General features: G+C 42.6%; 1 protein-coding gene across 4 annotated transcripts; it reads right to left on the bottom strand.

Moving 5' to 3' along the window:
* Positions 1 to 31: 31 nt before the first annotated feature.
* Positions 32 to 23,662, bottom strand: nectin3b (nectin cell adhesion molecule 3b). 4 transcript variants are annotated; one of them, XM_088440015.1, is made up of 8 exons: positions 23,509 to 23,662; positions 16,348 to 16,695; positions 15,493 to 15,792; positions 15,053 to 15,170; positions 13,815 to 13,966; positions 4,741 to 4,885; positions 2,385 to 2,487; positions 32 to 2,274 (listed from the first exon to the last, which is right to left on the bottom strand). In XM_088440015.1, the coding sequence occupies exons 1-8, from the start codon at positions 23,585 to 23,587 to the stop codon at positions 2,125 to 2,127; spliced, it is 1,395 nt and encodes a 464-aa protein (XP_088296141.1). In that variant the 5' UTR covers positions 23,588 to 23,662; the 3' UTR covers positions 32 to 2,124. The 4 variants fall into 4 exon arrangements, with proteins under 4 accessions (XP_088296141.1, XP_088296138.1, XP_088296140.1 ...); XM_088440012.1 differs by lacking the exons at positions 32 to 2,274; positions 2,385 to 2,487; positions 4,741 to 4,885 and adding an exon at positions 7,475 to 10,137; XM_088440014.1 differs by lacking the exons at positions 32 to 2,274; positions 2,385 to 2,487; positions 4,741 to 4,885 and adding an exon at positions 7,475 to 10,137 and having other exon boundaries at positions 15,493 to 15,719; positions 16,410 to 16,695.
* Positions 23,663 to 23,812: the final 150 nt, after the last annotated feature.

Here is a 23,812-nt window from a genome sequence, read left to right as displayed (position 1 = left end):
ATCTCGTTATTAAAAACGGGAAAAGTCGGGAAACGGTTAACAGTTTGATCATTTATGAAAACAAATGCATGACAGTGGTCACGACAGCAGTTCTTAAATTGCCCACAAGATGGCGGCCGGCTGTTTTTTGTAAGCAAGCGGAGGAAGTTTGTCTCTTATTTGGTGGACGTCTATGGTGGCCCGATAGTGCCAAAATTCAATTACTACACTTCAAAATGTATTAAATGTGTAATTGAATAAATATGTCATTTATTAGATAAAACGTATGTTTGATTACTGAAACGTTTATTTAATGACAGTAATTGTTGATGGGTAAATTTATTGAATTGTGCATTTTGGGTCCTCCATAGACGCCAGGTTTATAAGCACGTATAAGCCCTTATTGTAATATGTTCGAGGATGAGATAACCGTGGAAGCAGGTATGGCTCCTACCTAATAAATATTTAATAAAAAAGGTTGAGCAAACGACTATTCAATTGTTACACAAATTATACCCAGCTAAAATTTATATACGTTATATACTTATATAAGTAAAAATAAAAAAAGAAGGTATAGAACTGAGCTAACCAAAACTATTATGTTTAGGATGTGACGTGAACCCGTAATCATGGTGCTGGACGGAGTGCTGCTGCCCTCTTGTGGGTAAATGTGAAATTGGGTTTATAGAAGCTGTGGGAGAGATATGCAGTCAACATATTTTTACACAACTGTAGATTTCTAAATAACACGTATAATATTTCTGACTGGAATTGATTGAAGATATAAAAAATACATATACAATTATAGGTATACTTCAATATGATTCTGACGACGTTTATTGCGCAATCTCAGTCAAATCAAAATCATGAAAAAACGATTTAAAAAGTAATATATGTAAATGATCCCCCTGATAAGTACATTAAACAAACATCTAGTTTCTTGTTAACCTTTGCAGTATCGAGACTAGAAAATTATAAAAGAAATCCCTTCACAGTCCGCGTCACAGTAAATACAGATCTGGACATCAGTCCAGAAATGCTAAACATTTTCCCTCAAAACAGGAACATATTGTTAGTCCAGCTATCAAAATAAAACATTCACTTTTTAAAATCCAAATTCAAGGAAGCCTAAAAAGTATGATTTTAATTATATTTGTATTGGTTATTTTAATTTTGAAATTTCTTATCTTTACGTCTTCTGTAAAATGTACAAAAATAGACCTCGACAATGCACAATATCACGTTTCAAAAAACACAAACGTTAGCTTATTGTGGTTATGCCTACTTTTCAAGTCTTGAACAGACTTAGCTTGCCATTAGACAGGCTAAACCACGTGATTCAAAATCCTCACACATTAGCAGAAAAAAATCTAAATTAATAAAACGGTTGTTTATGTCAGCGATTGTCAGAAAGAACGCTGGAGAAGGCACGATGAGCGTCTAATACAGTATACGTAAAGTGGCAGGCCCAGTTTACACTCATAGCCGTTAAACTGACAAGATCGAGAAGATTCGTCATTAGGTTATTTAAATACGAGTCGTCCTTGGCAGATATTTTTTTTTTTTTTGCTCTGATTAGTGAGACTTAAACTTGAGATAAAGCTCAGTATGTTCAGTTAAATCAACCTATAGCAAGACTTTGGCGAATCATTGATGGTTTCGCAAAAAATGGCTTCAAGATGTTTCATGGCACTCCGTTGAAGTTTGCTGTCAAAACAAAGAGAATCCACTTTGTAAAAAAAAATAAAATAAAAATAATAATGAATCATAGTTTAGCCTTTCCGTTCATTATCTTATTGCTAATACTAATTAGCACCTATGAAGCAATAGAGTAGAAACTCTGTGATATAGGAGTACAAACTCGATTCATAACGCCTACCATGGGTTTGTACTGCCCTCATGTGGCGAAGATGGGCACAGCAGCTAGAGCAGCGCAGTATTGATGCAATCTCCAAAAACGGTTTCATTCTTTTAAATGCTCTTAAGTGTTTAACTGTAGTATGTTATAATATGCATACTATCATGTTCATGTTATGGGGTGCTTTTGTTTTAGGTGTGAGGTCTATTGATATATTTTGACTTGAGAGTTCGGCCTGTGACCTTCCAGATGTTTCCTCGTCAGGGTTTGTCGACGGTTGCGTGACGTCACACGTAGTGTTCACGGTGATTGATGTACACCCGCTCCGTCCCGCTCTGATGACAAACCCACTCCAGGCGAGCGGGCCGCGTGGGGCTCGGCCCCCCCTGCGGCCTCTGCCCCGCCGCGGCCTCGTACTTACGTTGGGCCCCGCGGTTCTGCGTGGGGACATCCGGCAGAGACGTCATAGGCGTGCGGGGGGGGGGGGGGGGGGGGGGGGAGTGCCTTTGTTCATTTGGCGCTGAGGATGAGGAAGGTGAAGATTTACCTGACACAGCCAGGCCACCTGGGACGCGTGGACACCCAGAGGAACGGCGAGCGCGCGCTCGGTGTAGGGAGGGGGCGGCTTGTGTGTCGGCGGAAGGTCGATCCTTCGGAAAGACGGAAAAACAAAAGTCGTTCATACTTGACTTATTTTATCGGGTAAATACGAGTGTGACGACGAAGAAAGCCCCGAGACGTTTCTAGTTCTGAACATTGAATGCATGGCTGTCCGACTCACTTTAGCTCAGGGGCCACATTGAGGAACATCTACACTAAAAAAAATTGTTTTTGTTTTCACTGAGTGCTACCCTGGTCCAAATTCACGCTCAACTGTAAATATATTGTAAAAAAGAAAGATAAAATAGATGTATAGATAGAATTATAGACAGACGTATCGATAGATGTATAGCTACCTAGCTGTATCGATAGATATATCGATCGACGTATCGCTGTATGGATAGATGTATAGCTAGATAGCTGAATAGCTAGCTAGCTAGATAGATAGGTGTATAGATAAAAAAAAACAACCTTTTTTCTATTTTATTTCATTCCTGTTTATAAAACTTTGACTGGAATTACTTCATATTGTTAATGTAGGAGGCAGAGTTACATTTTTGGTTGCTAGCTAGCTAAATAGCTAGACACCATTGTAAAAAAGACAGAGAAGATAAAATAGATGTATAGATAGAAGTATAGCTACCTAGCTGTATCGATAAACGTATCACTATGGATAGATGTATAGCTGTATAGCTAGCTAGCTAGCTAGATAGGTGTATAGCTAGCTAGCTAGCTAGATAGATCGATCGACACCATTGTAAAAAAGAAAGATAAAATAGATGTATAGATAGATGTATAGCTACCTAGCTGTATCGATAAACCTATAACTATGTATCCATAGTTATAGACTATAGTTATACATAGATGTATAGCTAGATAGCTGTATAGCTAGCTAGCTAGCTAGCTAGATAGATGTATAGATCGCTAGATAGGTGTATAGATCGCTAGATAGCTGTATAGCTAGCTAGATTGGTGCATAGCTAACTAGCTAGCTAGCTAGAGAGATAGATAGAAGGATAGATAGATTGATCGACTTGCAGGATGTTTAAGTAAAGCACATTTTTTTATCATTATTTTTTAAAAATTTGCAAAATAGATTTTGTATAGATTCTGAGATATTGATTCGTTTTAAACAAGAATCGATTTTTACGCACATCTTTTCTGGTAAGAGCCCAAATGCTCAGCCAATCCTAAAAGCTCGGCGTTCCATTTTTCTGCTTGGTTTTCATGATTGAGGACAGCAAAAGCGCTTGTCTTTTTTCAACATGCCACGTGTGTGATGGAGCAGAGTGGCGAGACCTGCCCCTGCGCTCCCAGCGGGACGAGCAGCCACAGTCGCGCTTAAGATGCTAACTTCGTTACGGCACTGCAGGATGCACACTTCTGCAGTGTCACTGGGCTGATGCGCACGTTCCACCTTGAATTTTTTTTTTTTTTCCTCAAAAACATTTGCACTGCATGGAAATTTGTTTCCATCCAAGTACTCCAGAACAAGCAGAAATCATTTGTGGATTTAAAATAAATAAAAAAACTAAAACTAAAGCCTGACAATTATGGATTATTATTATTTTTAGGTCAATGATATAATAACTTGGCTTGTCTACTGGGAAATGCCATCCAGACCACGTAGTGTTAAATTGAGTCATGTTCCAATTGATTTGCTTTTAATTTGAAAATACAATACTGTTCCGGTCACGGCATTAAAAGCATTCAATCATACTTCCTAATACCTGCAGAAAACCTGTTAAAATTTCACAAACCACCAAACCCAGATGTGAAAAATTCTTTTACAATATGTTCTATGTTCCCCTAACCATTCTAAACACAGCATTCAAATTAAATGAATATATTTGTGGAATATGAATGAAGGATTCAAATCCACTCATATTTTTACTTCAGGGGCTCAGCCATTTTGCAACTTGCTGTCAACTGAAAATGACATCACAGTTGCATAGGACTACGGCAAGCACCAATCACAACTCAACTTTGTAAATGTCACATGACTTCACTCTGACACATTAACAAGACTAAATGTGGGGACCTTGCTCAGACGTTGCGCTCCGCTGGTTACAAGTTAGAGCGGCGGCGCGGACTTTGAGACTAAACAGAGGCTAGATTCATCAAAACAAAAGAGCGGCCCGCGAGCCGGCTGTTTTAACATGAAAACGAGCGCACAAAATAAGATAAAGTGCAATTGTTGCGGTGGAAACAGAAGCGCTGACAGGCCTCGGCCAAGTCTCAAGGGGAATCCTTTTTCATCAGTCATTTTTTTTTTCTGGTTGAGTCAGATTTCTTTGACTTACACTTTGTCCGAAAAGGCCGGGGGCGGGGCCTTGCGGGCCGTGACTAGGACGATGATGAAGACGGCGATGAGGAAGAGAGCCAGGACCGCGCCGATCACCGCCCCGGCCACGGCGAGGGAGTTCGACCTTTCGGCCTGGGACTGTTCTGGGAGGAGAAAGACACTTTGAGTGGCCGTCGGATCTGGACGGGATCACGCTGAAAAAGAAACGGCGTACTCAAAATACATTTACGCTCAGCAAAAGTCTGAATTTGCGCTTCGAGTGCGGCCCGTGCGCCCAGTAACCTTGTCGTGGCCTTTAAGAGTTGGCTCTTGATTTCATTTCGGTTAACTCTAAGCTGTGTAACGACAGGCTGACTTGATCACATGACACCTCCGGGCAGTGACGACGTCAACTGAACTGTTTCCGTTTTTACAACCGATCCACAGCTCCAGCGTTCCCGTAACTCCCACTTGCTGTTTGTGCCCGCGAAAGCATCGTTGGTGAAGTTGTGTTGTGATTTTGTTTCATGACATGCAGTACATGTTGAAAACCTGCTCATGGTGATAAAAAAGGTTGGGGACCCCTGCTTTGTATTGCAAAATCATCTCGCGGGCCCGATCAAACCTGTGTGTGTGCAAGAACTGGCCCGCGGGCCGTAGGTTTGACACCCCAAATTTAACCCTACATATGTTGAATTTCTATTTGATAATTCACATTACAAATATAAAATAGTGAATGCATACGTACATTTAAATAAGGGATTCAATTAGTAGTTTGTCTTCCATTTAAGATCGCGGCAAATTTCACGACTCGCGCGGACCTGCCGGAATAAAATAATTTTATTAAAGTATCGACGAATAAGTGTTTCTCCGACCACGTTTCGTCATGTCCTTCCTCCGTTGTGTGCGTGGAGCTTAAATACTGTTGTTACGTCTGCTGAATTAGCTTTGTTAGACCATATGCTTGCATAGGGATTAAGGCTTAGCTGTGATTAAGATGCATTCATGTCACAGGTTGGCTCCGTAAAACTGGAAGCGCCGCGCCCGCGGCCCGCAAGGCCGACGGAGGACGAAAGGTGACGGGAGGAAAAGTACGCGTGCAAGGGTCAATTACAGTTGATTTAGCCGCGGAGGTGGGTGGGGGGGGGGGGATCAATAACGCGCCGCAATGAATCTTAAATACCGCTTCCATCATGGCGCACCCCGACAAGTGGGGACTTTGGAGCCTCCTCGCCCCCGCGCGCCCTTCACGGCGTCCTCCACCCGCCGCCATATCCGCCTCGCCCTGACGGCGACTGAACTACGACACGGGCCGGCCCGCTTTTAAAAATGCAGCTCGTCAACCTTCCCGCCGTAATGCACGGTGACTGACCTTCACTGGGCGGCGCAGGAAAAGCGGTGGCAGCTGCCGTCCAGGTCAAAAGGTCATTGATCTGAATTAAATATCGTTTTTTTTCTTTTAGTTCATTTCAAAAAGTTCGCCAATAGGACCAAGTGGGGATATATTTTTCTTTCACTAATAAGCTAAACAAAATTTGTGTGTGTTTTTTCACCAAAAAAATTGTACATTTAAATCTCTTTAAAATGATACCTAAATCCATTCACTGCCATTGACGGCTACGGAGGTCAGGTGTATTTTTACTGGCCTCGCACGAAATAAGGATGGTTGCATTTTCAGGATTTTCTGAAGGATTTTCTGTCTGGATCAGTAAAATGGTCTAGAAAAGCTTCAAATACAAGATAGAAGTGTAATGGTCTTAAATGTTCAATTGTGATGACGCAAAGACTTGATGCCAACCCTGCATGACGTCATGCCAGTGGCGCATGAATTAAATAAGCGATGTGAAATAGCGAGTGATGACAGGACAGTCCCATCCCCCGAGTTTCAGTGCCAGGGTCAAAGGTCACAACACGGCCCTTGGGGAGGACATAGTATTCATGGGGAAGGTTAGCTGTCTTGTTTTCATCCCAACGTTGCAATTCTTGTTTTAAACAAATGCAAATTCGAAGAGCTTGTCTTTAAGTACGTCAAGTCACCATTTAAGATGTTTTCCTGGTGCGCCGTCAACTACCTTGTTTCAAGGTCGTGACCTTTGGAGGGTAAGGTTGTCAGAGATGTTTTCGTTTTACGGGAAGCGAACGTCAAGGTCAAAGCCACGGCGCGACCGCGATCATACGGCGGGGGTAACGGGACATTCCCGGCGGCTTGTCACAGCGTCGTGCACCCCCGGCATCCCTCCGCCCGCCCACTCCATATTTTGTGGCCAGGTAGGAGGAAGAGAGGCAGCCCCAGATGAGCGCGTTGCCATGGGGACAGTCAATGGGCTGGAGAGCGGGACACGGGGCCAGACAAACACTCGGCGTTTAATTTTACCGGCTGCTAGACAGCAGGGGGGAGACAACTGGGGCTGAACTCACAAAAGGAGCAAGACGAGAAGGAGCAAAGGGCCTTTTTTTGCGCCGAAACCAAAAGGAAAACCTGACTCTGCAAATCCAAATGACACAAATAACCGTATCCCGGCTAGCGACGAGAAGTAATCCCGGATCATTCCGAGACGACGCTGTAATGAAGATGAAGCGAGGAAGCATTACATCATCGGCAGCGTCCCAGATGTGCATAGTGGATCTGAAGGAGCGGGAGGGGGGGGCTGACGGAGCTGAGTGGGGGGTGGGTGGTCTTATGCAGCATTCGTGAGCCAGAGATGATGTCATTTATCGAAGCACAAAGACGAGAGAAAAGAACTCGTGTGCTAAGGTGCTTTATTGAGACAAAGTATCTGGGGGGGAGGAAAAAAAAAAATCAATGCTTCACTGACATAAATATATTTTTCTTTCCATTAACTTACATTCCTGTTGAATACTGTATATGTATATACAAGGATAAAAGAACAAGGTGCTGATCAAACGTAAACTACTCACAGTGTTTATTTACTGTGGTCCGAAACTCATTTGGGCGTGCCTGTGGTGCTTTTGCGATACTCTGCTCGTGTGTCCGGTGAACATATGGCACTGAGGACAACGGTAATGGCACGGGGAAAACTACAAATACAATTAAACATCTCCTAAGGCACTAGATCAAGGGTTTCTCGTCGCTTCACTCAAGCAAACTTGATGAATCCAGGTATGGGGGCTGCAAAAATCGATTAGTCAAGTTTCCGCCTTAGTGCATAGAAGCAAACGCAAGAGGGGATTCGGCAGCCGTGCTTCCTGTTACCTGCACGGATGTCAGCCCCGACTCGGCGGCGGCAACGATGCTTTTTCCGTCACCCAAGCATGAAAGCGCCACGTCGGGCCGATTCCAGCTTCGCGGCGCGCAAAATGGCCGCCGAGATCGAGATTGTACTCTCAAGCCCGCCCGGGGAGAGGCTGACGTTGCCTGAGGAGCAATTTCATATCTTCCCTGCGCCGACTTGCGTCCGGAGCCATTCAAAGCCTTTTGCTACAAAAACGTGTTGACGAAAAAACTAGCTTGGCAGCGGAGGCCTCAAAGCATGGCCCGCTTTAGAAACACTGGAGGTAAACAGGACAATATGGCCGTTTTTTTTTTTTTTTTTTTTTTAAACAAAGAGCTTGTGTCTCAAGCGTTTCACATTTAGAAACAAAACGATTTGCACTGGCCGACATGTCGCTACGACGACGGCTGCCTAATCACGGCACAAGTCACATCCGTAATAATAATAATAACATCGATTTAAACTAACGCTCGTCGGGCGACTATTCTTCAAGTGGCTGACGCGTCTTTCCCATTTCAAGCTACAGGACCCCGTGATGAGCTAATATATGCTACGACTTCATCTAGCCTCTAGGGTCTCATTTCTACACACGAGTAAATATTTGGCCTTTTTGAGCAAATATCGTAAAGATGACAACAAAAAAAAGCTACAGTTTATAAACACTACTGTGCAAGAAGGAGATTGTCAGATCTCCTCCTCCTCGTCTGGTAAGTGCGCGTGCCAAAATACTTAACATCTCAGAGAGCTTCCGATATATCCTGACATTGGGAAAAAACAACCGAAAAGTATTCGATGACAATTCAGGCTAACGTGTGCGTCAAAACAAAGAGTCAACCGAATTCCAACATGGATATCATGACAATTCTACAACAGTCGGAGGAGAAGTAGCGAACGGACAGGCGGACCCGTCCGCGGCGCCGCCGCGCAACCGGATACTGCCGGTCTGCGACGGCGGCCATGTTGCTGACAACCCCCCAGCGGATACATTGGCTCGATGCCGGAGCGCAAACTGTCCAACGCGGCTATCGTCATGTCAAAAGGTCAAAAGAGGGCCCGACTCAGGAGGTTGAAACCCGGGACCGCGGCTGCTCCTTGCGCGGCATTGACAAATCTCCATTTACCAACACTTCCCTTCCGCTGGCGGCGCCGACCTGGCTTCCCTTCTCGACCTCAAAAACCAGCAAGGCCCCAAATTCATTCTGAGGGCGTTATTCATAAACAGAGCGCTATGAGGAAGAAATAATTAAAGATTGTGACTATGGCAAAAGGCAGTGCAATTGTCGCGACTTCCACGAAGGAGAGGTTAGGACCAGTGAGCATCTGGAAAGCGGAGGGATGCGGCCTTTCGTCCAAGTCTTTTGAAACAAAGGGCTGAATGAGGGCGCAAGGCCGCCTCATCCGAACAATAAGCCGGCCGCCACGAGGCTCACTCGCACGGCGAGCCTATCAAGTGTCTTCCAGGGTGCAAAGGTATTCGAAGAAGAGAAGTCAAGTGTTCCTAAAGCCGCGGCGGGGACGGCGGGCCGCTCAAACGTACCACTCCCTGCGAGAGATGAGCGAGCCGTCTTTGTGCGAGACGTAATCGCCCTCGGGGCCGCTATGGTAGCACTTGTTTGGCACGTAGGGGGAGCCGTTCCCGCTAGCTTTGGGAGAGTGCGTGTATCGGGGCCTCCTGGGCTGCTGCGGCGGCGGCGGCGGCGGACTACAATACTCCGTTTGTCCCTGCTGGGGATTCTGCTGGTTGCTGTGGTGACCGCCCTCCCTCATGGCCCGCGTGTAGCCGTTGGACGGGTACTCGTCCCCGTCGCAGCCGCGGTGGCGCTTGAGCTCGCGGCCGCCCCACTCCTCTCTATCGTGGTCCCGCCGGCGATGGGAGCCGCCGGCGTGGGGCTCGCGCTGGGGGGCTTTCTGGAGGTCGCCGGGACCCGGGTACGGTTTGGAGTAGCTGTCCCCGTGCAAGGTCTGCCGCTTCCGCAGGTAACACACGCCGGCCAAACACAGCAGCAGAAGCAGGAACAAGGCCCCGCCCACCGCCCCGCCCACCGCGGTGCCCAGGTTACTCTCGGGTAGCGCTTGGAGAGTGGGGGAGCTGAGATGAACGTGGAGCTTATCGCCCACTCGGGTGGGCGCTGAGGAACCGGAGAGGACGGGAGCGGTAATGGTGGAAGGCATGGTGGGAGGATCTAATGGGGAGTAGAGGGTGGGGGTGAACACACAGACAAGCACAACGTCAGTGCGACTACATCGGACTACGGCGGCGATTCCCAACCGCTGTGCCGCGGCGCACCTCACAGATCTTTGGGGAAAGTGGGGAGCGTCGTCCTCCCTGTTTCGACCGTTTCTCGATTCATGCAAATAACGTTTTGCCGCGTGGCTTTCGGCGAGTGTGTCGGCACTGTGCTCAATTAAAGAGTAAGATTTAAATTTAAAAAAAATATATATATAAAAAAGAAACTAATGTTATAGTAATAGCATAAAAATACTATACAAAATAAAATTTGGAAATAAAGAGATTTAGGGATGCACCAAAATAAATATGTATGGCCAAAATAGGAAAAAAATAGATAAAAATGGCATCTTAACTGTGGAACGGACAATACAATGCTGTAAAATTAGGAAAAAAAAATCTAACATCTGCATTGCAGTCGAAAATGCATTTTTTTGCCCAAAATTTGGTGCATCCCCAACTTGATTTTGATATTTGTGATACTTGTTCGATTGCGCGGAGTGAGATTTTTCCTCATGTAAAATACGTGCCTTGGCTCAAGAGAGGTCAGGAAACGCTGTACTACAAACGTAGGGACTGTTTGACATAACTATTGCACAAACTAAACTACAGTCAGTATTCTCAAGGTGACAATGGACAAGATTTGTGTGAACTGAGTATTAATTCAATAAAACCCTGCAAAGTGAGGAAAAAAAAAAGCCTGGAATTTGACATTGACGGACAAGAGTTAACAAGTACTACATCTGAAAAATAATAATAATAATAATAATAATAATAAAGAGGGGAGGCTTCAAAGGGAAATGAAAGCCCTTCACTCTGCTCTCAAAAGTTTTGGGTGCATCTGCTGAATGTGTTGAAACTACGGTCTAAAATAAATGAATAAATACATGAAAAAGCATAGCCAAATTTTCTGAATTCGAATAAAGGTATACCAGCAACATATCTTTTGATATGGCTCTAAGTCAGCAGTTGTTCAAACGAAACAAAATGTTTCTTGAATTCCGAAATAAAGAACATTCAAAAAAAATCTGATGTTCTTTGATCAGCTGAAAAATCTCTGCCACAATTCCTAGTCTTGGCGCACCTTTTCAGCAATTATTCCAAATTGTATAATGCTTTCAAAACAAATCTTTGAGCTCACTTTACAGGGTTTTTAAAGCTTGAAATGTAAAGGTTACACACAGAGGCTACATCGGGATGACGGCTGAAAGAAGAATCTTAAATGGGCACAAGTGTTGAAAAGAAAAAAAAAAAAGCAACGACACAAGGCAAATGTTTTCTTCGTTAAAATCAGAGGTCAAGCAATCTATTAGAAGACATGACAAGACCTGGACACATTTCAAGTTAGTGGGAGGTTTGCAGTACGTGACAAATTGTCTTTTTGGCTATTAGTCATTTCGGGGATGTTTGCTTCTACTTTTCGGACAACTTTTGGAACTGCTCAGAACATTATTCATGAGAGGAAGTCACGATTTTCCATTTGCCAGAATTTCTGAGGCTGCATACTGAAGTCGTTTGACGCTAGTGCTAGTCAATGACTAGCTTCGAATATTATCAAGTTGACCCCCCCCCCTATGGCCATTAAGAACACTGTTGTCGATGACAACAGTTTGAGCGCCTTTCCGACAAAGATCTTAGTTGAAAATTCAAACCGGCTAATTAGCGCCTAAGAGCACCTTGTTTTAGCCTCTAGATCGTGATACGATTTCTTATAGAGTGTGAGGAGCTTTTGTCAAACATAAGATGAATCAGACGGGGAAAACTCCATTTGAAAAGAATATTTTGCAAGTGACTTGTTTTAAGTCACTGGAATAAGAAAACCTCACGAAATTAAACTTTTGCCAGTGCGTTTATTTGTGCGAGACAATAACAGTAATAAAGTAGGGCAAGAACAAACATCTTTGGGAAATTGTACTTCATTTTGACAGCATGCTCCCTGAGGGACTCTGCACGGATAAGACTGAAAAGTTGGTACACTTCGGGTTTTTTTGAATACATAAAATATGAAGTGTTGTCAGACTTGTGTTTAGGTATCGTCGGGATACGACTATGAAAACTAATGCAATCGAGCTCAACGGTTTAAATTAGAAAACCTTTATTTGCAGTTATTATTGTCGGTTAATCACTTTCATGAATGAACGTGTAAATTTAATCCATGTGATTTTTATTAGAGGTGACAAGATACTTTGTCATTTCACAGGAAATTGCAGTTCCAAAATGTGGGAAAACTGTTGCCCCAATGTGAAATATTAATATTTATCAGTACATTTATGACATCAAGGTAAATTGAGAATATGGGCAAAGCATGAAACGTGTGCAATTGCGAGCGTTATCACTCACAGTTGTAACATTGTTTAGTATAGATTTTCATTCATTTACATTTATGTGAATAATATGTTTGTGTATTCATTTGGAGTTTGCATACATTGTTTTTTTGAAGTTTTGTGTCGTGTTGAATTCCCGCCATTGTTTGTGTAGAACGGGCTGCGTGTCGACATCATGGCACAACGTGTCTCCGATCGAGCGAATGGATTTCATTATAAATATGATATCGATTTAGGGGCATATTATATCGATTTAAATCGTATTCAATTAGATTTTGGGCACATCCTTAATATTTACTTTTGGCCCTAACTACTATGTAGTCACTGCAGCAACAAATTTGAGTAGTTTGAGTGCGGTATGGCACCAATCTTTGTGGAGTGTATTGTGGCTTTTTTAGAGTCGGTTTCTGTGCGAGCTGATATTGGCTGCAAAACAAATTGCCCATAATGTTTACATTTTCGCACAATTTCCTGCTAGATTCACATACGCTGAGCTAATAATCGTTGGGTAAATTCAGAGGAGTGACATCATTAAGATAATGCCCAAATTTCTTGCAACAATGGATAATGCGTAAGACGATCTGGATGTGGGACCGCAAAACCAGAGTAAAAAAAAAAAAAGAAATGAAAAAAGCTGGAGGAACTGAAGAAACGAAAACAGTCGACAAGCCAAAGCGGTGCCAGACAAGATCGGACACAGACATCTGATTGGTGAAAACCACAAACCCGGAGGTCTATCATCATCATCATACGGGTGAACGCAACACATGCAAGCGAGGTGGTCAATGAACGTGCGATCCCACTGATGCAAACACACAAGGAGTTAAACCAACACATGTAATCTAGTGAATGCCTCATACAGCCCCTCTCATAAGGAAATGAAATATGTACGATAAATAAAACATCAGAGCTGAAAAGAACGAGTTAATGTTTTATGAAAGGAAGGCATCATCCCAGTCAGGCTGAAGACTTTTGCCTCTTCCTGCGTGACAAACCACACACACGACCACGCTAAGAGTAAAAGCAGGCGGAAGAAGCCTCGACTCGTTACTGATTGGCCGAGTACGTGCCGTACGAGCATGTGGGGTGTTAATGTTTATCACCGGCGAGCGATTACGGGTCAAGCATTTGAAGGAACCATACATGCTGGTGAATGTGAATGCCCGGGGAGGCTACCAACAGCTGGCACACACCGGGCAGGAATGAGGCACGGTCACATTTCGAAAAAAAAAAACAAGCGGGCCACAAAGCAGCCATGCAATCGTGCAGAAGGCAAACAGGGTGGCGGGCGCGCGTTCGCTACGCTCACCTTGTATGAGGATGCGAACGTCCCGACTCCGGAGGTTGATGTCGTTGGCGACCTCGCACCTGTAAACGCCAGAGTCGTTCTTCTGGAGAGGACGCAGGAAGAGCAGCGTGCTGTTCAGGATTTCGACTCCGTCCGGCATCTCGCCGTCGAGCCTGCAACGACGAATGGGAACCTTCTCAAAATGTGGGAAAGTAAGATTGTGAAACCGAGTAGTCAGTGCTTTTATGAAATGTGAAAGAACCTTAGGGGCTAGACTAGGTTTTAACAAGGTTTCAGATGGTATTATCAAATCCAATTTACTGATGACAGGAACGACATTTTTCTTTTCAAATTTAGAGCAAATGAATTGGCACCAGCTAAGTTTTTACAACTGTGTTATGACTCATTTAGAAAATGAGGCAGCGTGATGAAATAAGTGCATGGAATTAAAGATTTTGCCTATAATTTTTTCCTCAGTTCAGTTGACGTTGCGCTGCTCCTTCTACAGTGCCGATCTTGACCACACGGGGGCAGTAAATACTAAATGAAGAGAGTCAAAGGGCACGAGAGATTACGAATGTTTCTGAAAGTATCAGCCAAGTCAATTTAATGATTTTAATCCCGTTCAAGGGACATTTTTTTCAAATTAAGAACAAAGTAATTGGAATTTAAAGAAACATGACTTAATTGTGTTATAGTGACTCATTTGCAAATTGTTTTTGTCAGTTTTATCCGGATGCACACAGGCACATCAGACACGCAATTTTAAGTTTTGAAAGGATATTTCGAGGGGGTGGTACATCATTAGAAAAGGTTGACAAGCACTGCTTTGAATGTTTTATGGCTAAATGACAAGTTAGTGCAAATTGCCTTCAACGCTTTGGGGATTTATTTGTAAAGCTGGCGGCACGAAAGCTCAAAGTAAACAATTCCCAGAAGATGCTGACTTGTTTCATGATCGCCTTGACGCCGCATGAATTTAAAAAATGACTTTTCCATTGTATTAAAAAAAAATATTCAAGACCTCTTTCTCACAACTACAAATATGCAAAATTAACCACAACACAAGGACCACTTGCACAATCTACATTTAGCAATCAGGATTCAGCTGGATTGAAAGCAGAAGAAATATTTATTTAGCAATATTTTGGGAAAATGACTTTTTTTTTTTTTTTATTATACAGTTGATTGTAATTAGATTGTGCAAAGGGTGAGACCAGACGCTGTACATACAGTATGTACGTATATGTTCTGCACACCTGATCCATCTGAAGTGATGAGCCGGTGGGTTTGCATTGGCTTTGCAGGTCATTTGAACATTGTTCCGACCCACATACCAGTCTCCGTCATATCCCACAACAGCGATATCGGGGGCAACTGCAGCCAAGGAAAAATAGAAAAAAAGGTGATGAAATAGCAGTGACATCACTACCAGTAAGACAAATGCTCCAATGTGTGCCTTATTAAATGCAAAAATAAAAAGGAGGAAAAATTGGCTAAAGTTAGGGCCAAAAGACTAAAATCCGGATTTTCATCAGTCTTTCTGGATGATTACGATTTTAATCATAGACCAGAGCAAGTAGAGTTGTTGTGTAGGTGCTGCTGTAAAGTACGCTCTTTACATTTGCACTTGATTGAAACCTTCAAGTTAAAAATAAAAACACAATGAACGAAATATCTGAGGGACAGCCGGACCTACACTGGACATTGAGCTGGTAAGGGACCCTGAAGTCACTGAGCAGAGCCGGATGGCGGACCACGCATGTGAGCGTGTGTCCCTGGGTGTGGCGGGTGGGCTGCCAAAGGTAGCGCACTTGCGTGGTGGTGGTTCCGTTGACGTCGTCGAAAAGCTGCACCTCCGACTGACCGAAAAGGTTGGACTCCCAGGACACCTCGGCGGGAGGGCGGGCACGCTCGGCAATGCAGGTGGCCACCACGGTCTCGTTGGTGCCGTCGATCAGCGCCGTCGAGCCGGCCGACACGTACACTTTCGGTTCCACTACAGGTTCCGGGAAAGACGAATGGAAAGGGATCGCGTTTGAGTGGACGACATAGGAATATCTTAACAGTTTTTGTAAATATGCTGGAAATTAGGGCTTCCAAATGTTACATAAATCTAGATTTTCTACAATCACGATGTAAAGATAACAATTAATCCTGAGGAAAATATGACAAAAATCAACACGGGTTTAAAATCACATTTAACGTTAACACTCATAACTTGTGCATACCTTTCTTAAAAGGATAGTCCATATTTTGACTGAATTTTTATTTTTTTAGTCCAGACATTCAATCCCAGGTACTATATCAGTGAATTCGATTTATTTGAACTTCATCAGGGCACGTGTATTTAAGAGTTAGGCTAAAGGAATGGCTGAAAATGACTGGCGCTAAAAGATTATATATTAAAATATTAACTTAGTATTTACAGTAGTACGTACAATACTTATTGTAAACATGCCGTAAACCATCCAGCATTGTGCTATTTTCAAATCTTTTGATTTGTAAAATGCAAATAAGTGAATTAAGAAGTGAATTAAGTGGAATTTCTTACCGAGCACACTGACTGTAGTGGATGCTTGAGTGTTCCCGAGCGGGAAGGTGGCCACCTTACAGGTGTACATGCCCATATCGGCAAAGCCCACGTTCTCCAGAACGATGGTGGCATCATGTGACGAGGGTGAGCGGAAATACAAGCGATGGATGAACTCCGGGGAGATGGAGATACCGTAGCGTGGGTTGTAGACTGCCACCGTGACCGAACCGGAAGGTAAACGGCGCTCCCAAGAGCTCTGAGTGAGAGTCAGGTTGGTGGCCACGTCCACCCGGCACTCCAAAGTTAGGTTCTTCCCCAGAACGGCGCTCACGCTGGGCGGAACCACCACCTGACTGGACAGCATCCCTGCCAAAGACACACGGACGGATGAATCGATGCGTGACCCACATACGGAAAATCATTAACGTGCGCATGCCGGTCTCAACCAGGTCAGTTATTTGCAAAATGTAAAAAAAACCCAATAAAAAACAAATCTGTATATTAAAAAGTTGGACAATAACAGATCGAATTAACAAGAACTTATATATATAAAGCAAGGATAACTTTACAAATCTTGTTTGATGATAAAAATATATTTTATCTTAAGTCTGAATAGAGCAACCATATTTCATAGTAGTTCAGTAGCAGCTTGACTTAAAGGGGCTGTAACATGATATTTAAGTATTTTCCACATTGTAATATGTGCATAGAGATGATGTTTGGCACAAAAAATAATCGAGTAATAGACCACGCTTACAGAAGGAACTTCAAAGTAAAAGCTCTTTCTACCATTCATTCCTTGTTATGGCACCAAGTATTTTGAAGAATTGCCTGAACTTTGCAAAATGTTTGACTAATTTACTATAATGCAGTGACGCATTCAGGCCAATGGCACAAGATCTGTTTCATTTTTTTGTTTTTCTTTCCCCCCTAGAGGGAACTGCTCAAATAGTTTGAATTTTGTCAAGCAGCTGAGCATCGACTGCCGTTAAAACAAACAATCAAAAAAGTCCTGCGATTAAAATGTGTTTGACTGCCCCAGCCTTAAATAAATAAATTAAAAAAGGGACACAAATATAGGTCATACTAAGACTTTTGTTCAAACTACGTTGAGGAATATTTATGGTGTTGCAGCTAATGCTTCATAGCTCTGCAAACCCAGAGCGATGCGACATTTGCGGCGATAAGACGGGATTCAAAGCGTGATAGCATCACAGCAGGCGTCGAGCATTTAAACAAATAAAACACAGATGACAGCGGGAGCGTTCATTTGATGAATCTGTTTAATCTGCAGCTTCCCTCCGCCCGGACCGCGCGCATGAAAGCAGTCAGTCTCTGCATGTCCTCTTTTCCAACAAACGGCGCGCTCTTTCTGTCACGACCGCGCCGGCGCTCAAAAGCCGAAAGCTCATCTTTTTAAAGAAAGGCAAAGAGGGATACGGCGCGGAGGCGAGGGCGCGTACCGATGCGAAGATGACATCAGCGCTCCAAAGGCGGCGGCGGCGGCGGGGGATGCTATCGTCAAGATTCCGCTTAAGCGAAAACAGATGAATGACGTCACGGCTCGATGAAGGAAAATTAAAAAATGTGTCCCTGAGCCTCGGAATACATCACTAATTGCAACAAACTGCCAGCGTGGAAAACATCGTGACTAATGAAAACCTGCTGTGCTGCTCGGCAACTGAGTCCCAAACAGTATTCCATTGTTGTTTTGCCAAAATCGGCTCCATCTCGGGCCAAACTCCCTCTTGAAAGAGCGCGTCCTCAAATATTGGTGGAGGACTAACCGCGAAACAGCGATTATTGCTACCGATTGATTTTCTTCTGCAAAATAGCAGATAATGAGCGCGGAGGCAGGACGTGGCCCTAGAAAACGACATCCTCCGAGGAGGGTGAAGGGAGAGTGACAGGATTTGCGGCAATGTTGATTTCACTTAGCGGGGCGAATTAGTTGCCTCAAAGAAGGCATTCGTCATTTCACACAAAACAAAACAGCGAGTCGATACTAAATACATCACTACGCGTGCTTACGGGCGGTAATTCACTTGGAAACCTCAGGCAGTAATCAAATTGTACATGTGCAAATGGATGATATTTTCACTTGAAGGCCTTGGAAGCAAATATCAGCAATTGGCAACAATCCTGGAAAAGAATCATATGTCAAGCGAGGACCTCAGAAGAAATACTATGCTGTTCCCACAGCGCAGGCCGTCGCCACTGGATTCATCCAAAAATGCTAAGAACTTTTCGTTAATTTGTCCCACGAGACACATGAGGCCATTTTAAGAGCCCGAGCCAAAGTACCCTGATGCCATGTCTGCTGCTTGAATTAAATTGTCACTTTTTTAAAACCCGGGCGGCAGTTATCTACATTTAATTAAACACAATTTATGTTGTGTGCGTAACAACTGGCTGTTTGGTTTTCAACATAAATGACAGCATTTTTGGGGGAAGATTCTGTTTTACAAGTAGAACCATGAAAAAAAAGTCACTCGTAAATGATGAGATCTATTTGGAAGTGAGGGTTCTCTATTGAGTACCAAAGACACTTGGATCAGAAATGACAGTTCTGAATACTTGGAATCTCCATTTTGAATGCCTATAATGAACTATACTTTAGTTCAAGGCTAAGATAACATTACATCCCTCCGCTAAATTAGCTAGTATTTTGACTAGGGATGCACCGAAATGAAAACTTTCGGCCGAACTCGAAAGCCGAAAAAGAGAAATGCTTTCTCTGCAGTTTTTACGTCATCATCAAAACCCTTTGCAGATTGTTTAGGAGGATTCAAAAACCGTCCCGATCTTATATTTAAAACATTGCCATCTACTGGTGATTTTGCAACAGAAAAGTTGTTTAAGATTTGGAAAATTACAGTGCAGTATCATGAAACACTCCTCCACCAATCCCCACTAAAATAAAACAACTAAGAATTAAATACACAGTGGTCCTTTGCAATAATGCAGTTAACTTTTTGCGGCCTTGCTTTTTCGCAGATTTTTTTTTTTTTTTTTAAACAGCTTTTGAGCATTTTCAGATAGCAAAAGACGTTAGTTCAATGTTGAATTTAGGTCAAAAGGGTTGATATTTGGTCAAGGTTGACAATCTGTGGAATACACACGAGTTACTATTATTAACTATTACCATTAGTAATTTATTGTGTGGAGTGTGACAAATGTGAGAAAATGCAAATTCCCATCTCATAAAAAAATGTATACAGTGTATTGTGAAGGTTTTTACAGCCTTAAAACGTATAATAATTGTAAAAAAAAAAAAACAGAGGTTTACTTCATGGATTTCACCTATCGTGGGTTATTTTTAGAATGCAACCCCCGCGGAAAACGAGGGACCACTGCACTCGACGACGGCGGCGAATACGAACTGTTTTGCTATTTAGTAAGTGGTTTGAAGTTAATGTTCAAATCCTGAAAATTGACTTCAAGGCCACTGCTCGACTCCTGAACGTGTCTTCTTCCGTCATAAATTGGATTTCTCCACTTGCGGTTTCACTAGAGGCACAATAATAACGCTAGACAGCAAACTACAGCACAGTACAAGGGAAAGAAGCAGCATTTCTCCACTTGTGAATTTGTAATGACAGAGGTATAGTGACTGTTAAATTTTTCATTGGTGACATGACAACCTTACATAAGCGTGCCCTGGTTTTTCTCAGAGCGAGAATAAAAAGTGACGAGAAGAGGGGCAATTTAGGGGCGTATTTTGATGATATATGCCGCCGAGCTTGACGGAACGCTAAGCAAGTACTTTGCGTGCTTTCCTGGGAGTCTCGAGAAGAAGCTTCTTGGTGCGCATGTGTCGTATAATGCTTCTCTTTCACACTCAGTCGGAAAAGAAAAAAAAAAAAAAAACCTAACAGATTATAGATATCCTAGAATCAAGGACACATGGCTCCTCGGGGACTGTCTGACGCTGGTTCTCACTTTAGACAATAATACCTTCACATGCACCACTTATAGACGGGTGACAAATAACTCACATAAAGCACGCGATGAGAAAAGCTTCAGAGTGCTTTTCCAAGGATTCCCTGGATCCATACTAGAGACTTGAACTTACCGCCCCCTTCCCCCAAAGGATATTCCCCTTTTATGTGGTTTGATGTCAGAGACAGTTTGGGTTGGACCATGTGTCTCAGATCTTTCTTAACCCGAATCTTTTGCTTTGGCAGTAACTTCAAGTTAGTCCATCGAGCATGTGTAAGTGGCAGCGAGAATATAAATATGGATGTCTTGGCAGAGGCTAGGGAGTCTTGCTAAAAGTGGGAATCAGAGCATAAAATAGATGGTGTTAGGGTGGAGGTAGCGGTGGTGCTTGCGCAGAGCGGGACGCGGTACAGCTGAATCATCATTTGCGCTCCACATTGATTCAACTAACAAATCAAGTTCGTGTACAAGCGTCCGTCGCTGAGGAATCAATCCGAGGGAATCGCTCCAATAATCGTTGAGAGAATAACTGTAGACCGGGGCACGCTTGTCTAAGGGCGATTTCAAAAGTAAACGTTTGAGAACGCGGCATTCTCATGCTGTGTCAAATTTCATCCTGAAGGACAAATGGGGTTTTTTTCTTAATAATTTGAACAAAAAAAATAACAGCTTTGATTCTCCTCGAGATGGAAGTTTAAAAAAAAAATTCTCAACGCAATCCACAGTAGAGCTGCAAAGCTTAATAGACACCTAATTAATTAGCTAATTAATCTGTTTTTATTTTTGGGAATCAAATAATCATCTTGAGACATAAAATGATCCAAAAGCTTAGAATTTCTGGAAAATATTCTCAGATAATTTTTAGTCTTGTACGAAAGAAGAGCGATTATCTTTAAATTGAATCAAGATAAGACATTTGCCAACATTTGCTTTTACTTTGGACAACAACAGCTTTGACAAATATATAAAGTCGCAACTAAATCATTAAGGAACATTTTCTGCAATTTAAATGTTTTCAAAAAATCCTATTTATTAAATTAAGTGATGAAAACGAAATGGTTTTCAAAATACAATTCAATGATTAATCAACAAAATAATGGAGAGATTTATTGATTATTTAAATTAGCACCCGGCAGATTATTCAGACAGCCGATTAAATCACCTGATTGTAGTCTTTCAAACATAAGAAGGGGGAGACAACCAAAAAAAGAACAATTTTAACTTTTTACCTTTAACACTAGTCATTATTGATTACACATGTATAAATAAAAATCATTATATAGCGCAACACAAACGAATGCGTGAATATGACCGCTTCAACGACGAGTAACAAACGCAAGTAAAAATTGTCCTTATAACTTCATTAATTGCACCACACAATGCATTCTGTAAACAAAAAGTTTTTTTTTTTTAAAGCAATGTTTACTGTTGACACTGGGAGAAAGAAAATGTATTCATTATCATTTTTTAAATCAACCATCTGATTAATCGGTAATCAGTATTTTTTCCTGCTAAAAATCACCATTGTCTTAAAAAAAAAAAAAAAAAAAAAGGCAAAAAAACCCCATATCGGCTCTAATGAGATTGAGCGTGAATATAACAAACCAGAAGTAAACCAGGGTAGTTGGCTGCAACCACCTGCTCACTTATCAAGTGTGAAAAACAGCTTTTTAAGTTATCTGGCTATTTCTGAAATTGCTAATACGCGTGGGTGTGTGTGTGTGTGAGAGAAAGAGATGATACAAATGGTTGTCAATGTGGGGGCAGGGCGCCGTTTGTGTTTGGTTCTGTCACATACCACACAACTACTTGAATTGACAAGAGCAGCATTTTGGTTACTAGGTGCTGAAATGACCAAATGATGCAAAGGATCGCCTTGCACTAATTGAGATACCAGCGTTAACTTCTTTTGAGTGACACGTACTCGATTGCACTGTTAAGTTGTAGGTGGGGGGGGGCTGTTTGTGTTTGCCAATGTGTCCGTTCACCGCAATAATGCTTTCATTGTTTTGGGTACTTGCTTGGTTTCCACAATCTGGGCTCCGCTTCGGCTATTTGACATAAGCAGCAGGCCGCCACTAGCGCCGAGCAAGGTGGAAGAGGAAACTGCCAAAGGTCATCCAGAAGACACGGGCAAGAACCCGCCCACTGCTTGTCTAACGAAAGCCGAACTCACTATTGGCTCGGCAGTACATGGCGGAACGAGTCACCAGAGAAAGATTTTTATTTTAATTCTCAAATTCCTTAAGCAAGGTTTTTTTTTTAAAATGTGGGCAAAATAGCAATTTATATTATTTTGTGTGTCCACATGTGTTGCTGCACCATATGTGTTCAAATATCCATTGATGAAAGTGTCATGACAACCACCTAAGCTTTTTCTATTGTATTGTTTTACTTTGTGAAACAGTACTCCAAAGTTATTTAGTATTTAAAACTATGAAAGAAATCTTTTCTATTTATTTATTTATTTATTTTTTTGGGGGGGGGGTCCTTCAGGACAAGTACGTTGACTCAGAAACTACATGTTTAAGTATTTTGTATGTAGATTATTTCAAATTTGATGGTAAAATGTCCTCCAATTCTTGAATGACCCAATAACTTTGACCAATTAAGCAAAGTTGGATCATTTCCCAGGCACACCTGAAGATCTGATGATGATGGTTGAGGATCACTCTTCTAACTTGTACATCGCACTCATATGGGAATAAAGGTGGAACATAATCCTCGTGTCCTCTATCTTTAATCATTACGTTTTTGGTCTTTTACAAGGAATAAATGAATCGTCCTTTGTGTCCCAATACTTTAGAAAGAGGGGGCGGTAAAACATGCTACTTTTGACACAGAATGACCGGTCGTTAATATGGCTGCCATTGAATCAGCAGGGTGGCGGTATGTACAATTTCATTGCATCTGTTCCTCGGCGGTTCCTATGGAGTGTTACTATGGAAGCCCCGGGTCGATCGGAGCACCGGCAGACCTTAGAGGCTCTGGCTGCTAACACGCCGCGCCGGCGAGGCGAGTCAACTTGTAGCCAAGTTTTCTCGGGGCTATTCCTTTCCGAGGCACCTGCTAAAATCACAGGAGCATTTTTTTTTTTTTGGTGATAAAAGAAAATCCTCTCTTATTGCCTGCGAGAAGCGAGCTTGAAAAACTTACAAGCCGAACGCGAACGAGGTAGTTGTATTTAAAAAAAACTTAGCTTTTAAATTGGTAAAACACGAATAAAATCACACTCACCTGTAATATGAAAGAAAAGGTGAACCAACGCGACCTTGCCATAGGGTCCCAGGTAAGTTCGATTAAAAAAAGACGGCATTGTTTTGTTTTATGTTTTTTTTTTTTTTTTTTAAATCAGGCGACTACTTGCAACAGGACGTTAGCAGCTGCGTGCCAATTTGATGGTATGCACTGAGCACACAGTGGAACCTCCTCAGCAACAACTCAGAGTGCATGCGGACCGTACCATGTGCGCCTCAAAGAGCAGGGGGGAACCACGACTCACCTGCCTGTGAAGTGAACATTTAACTACGGGTCTACAGCA

Source organism: Hippichthys cyanospilos, chromosome 18 (genome assembly GCF_059441005.1).
Source record: "Hippichthys cyanospilos isolate Australia breed blue-spotted pipefish chromosome 18, RoL_Hcya_1.0, whole genome shotgun sequence".
Taxonomy (NCBI): domain Eukaryota; kingdom Metazoa; phylum Chordata; class Actinopteri; order Syngnathiformes; family Syngnathidae; genus Hippichthys; species Hippichthys cyanospilos.
This window is presented reverse-complemented; position numbering and strand designations above follow the sequence as displayed.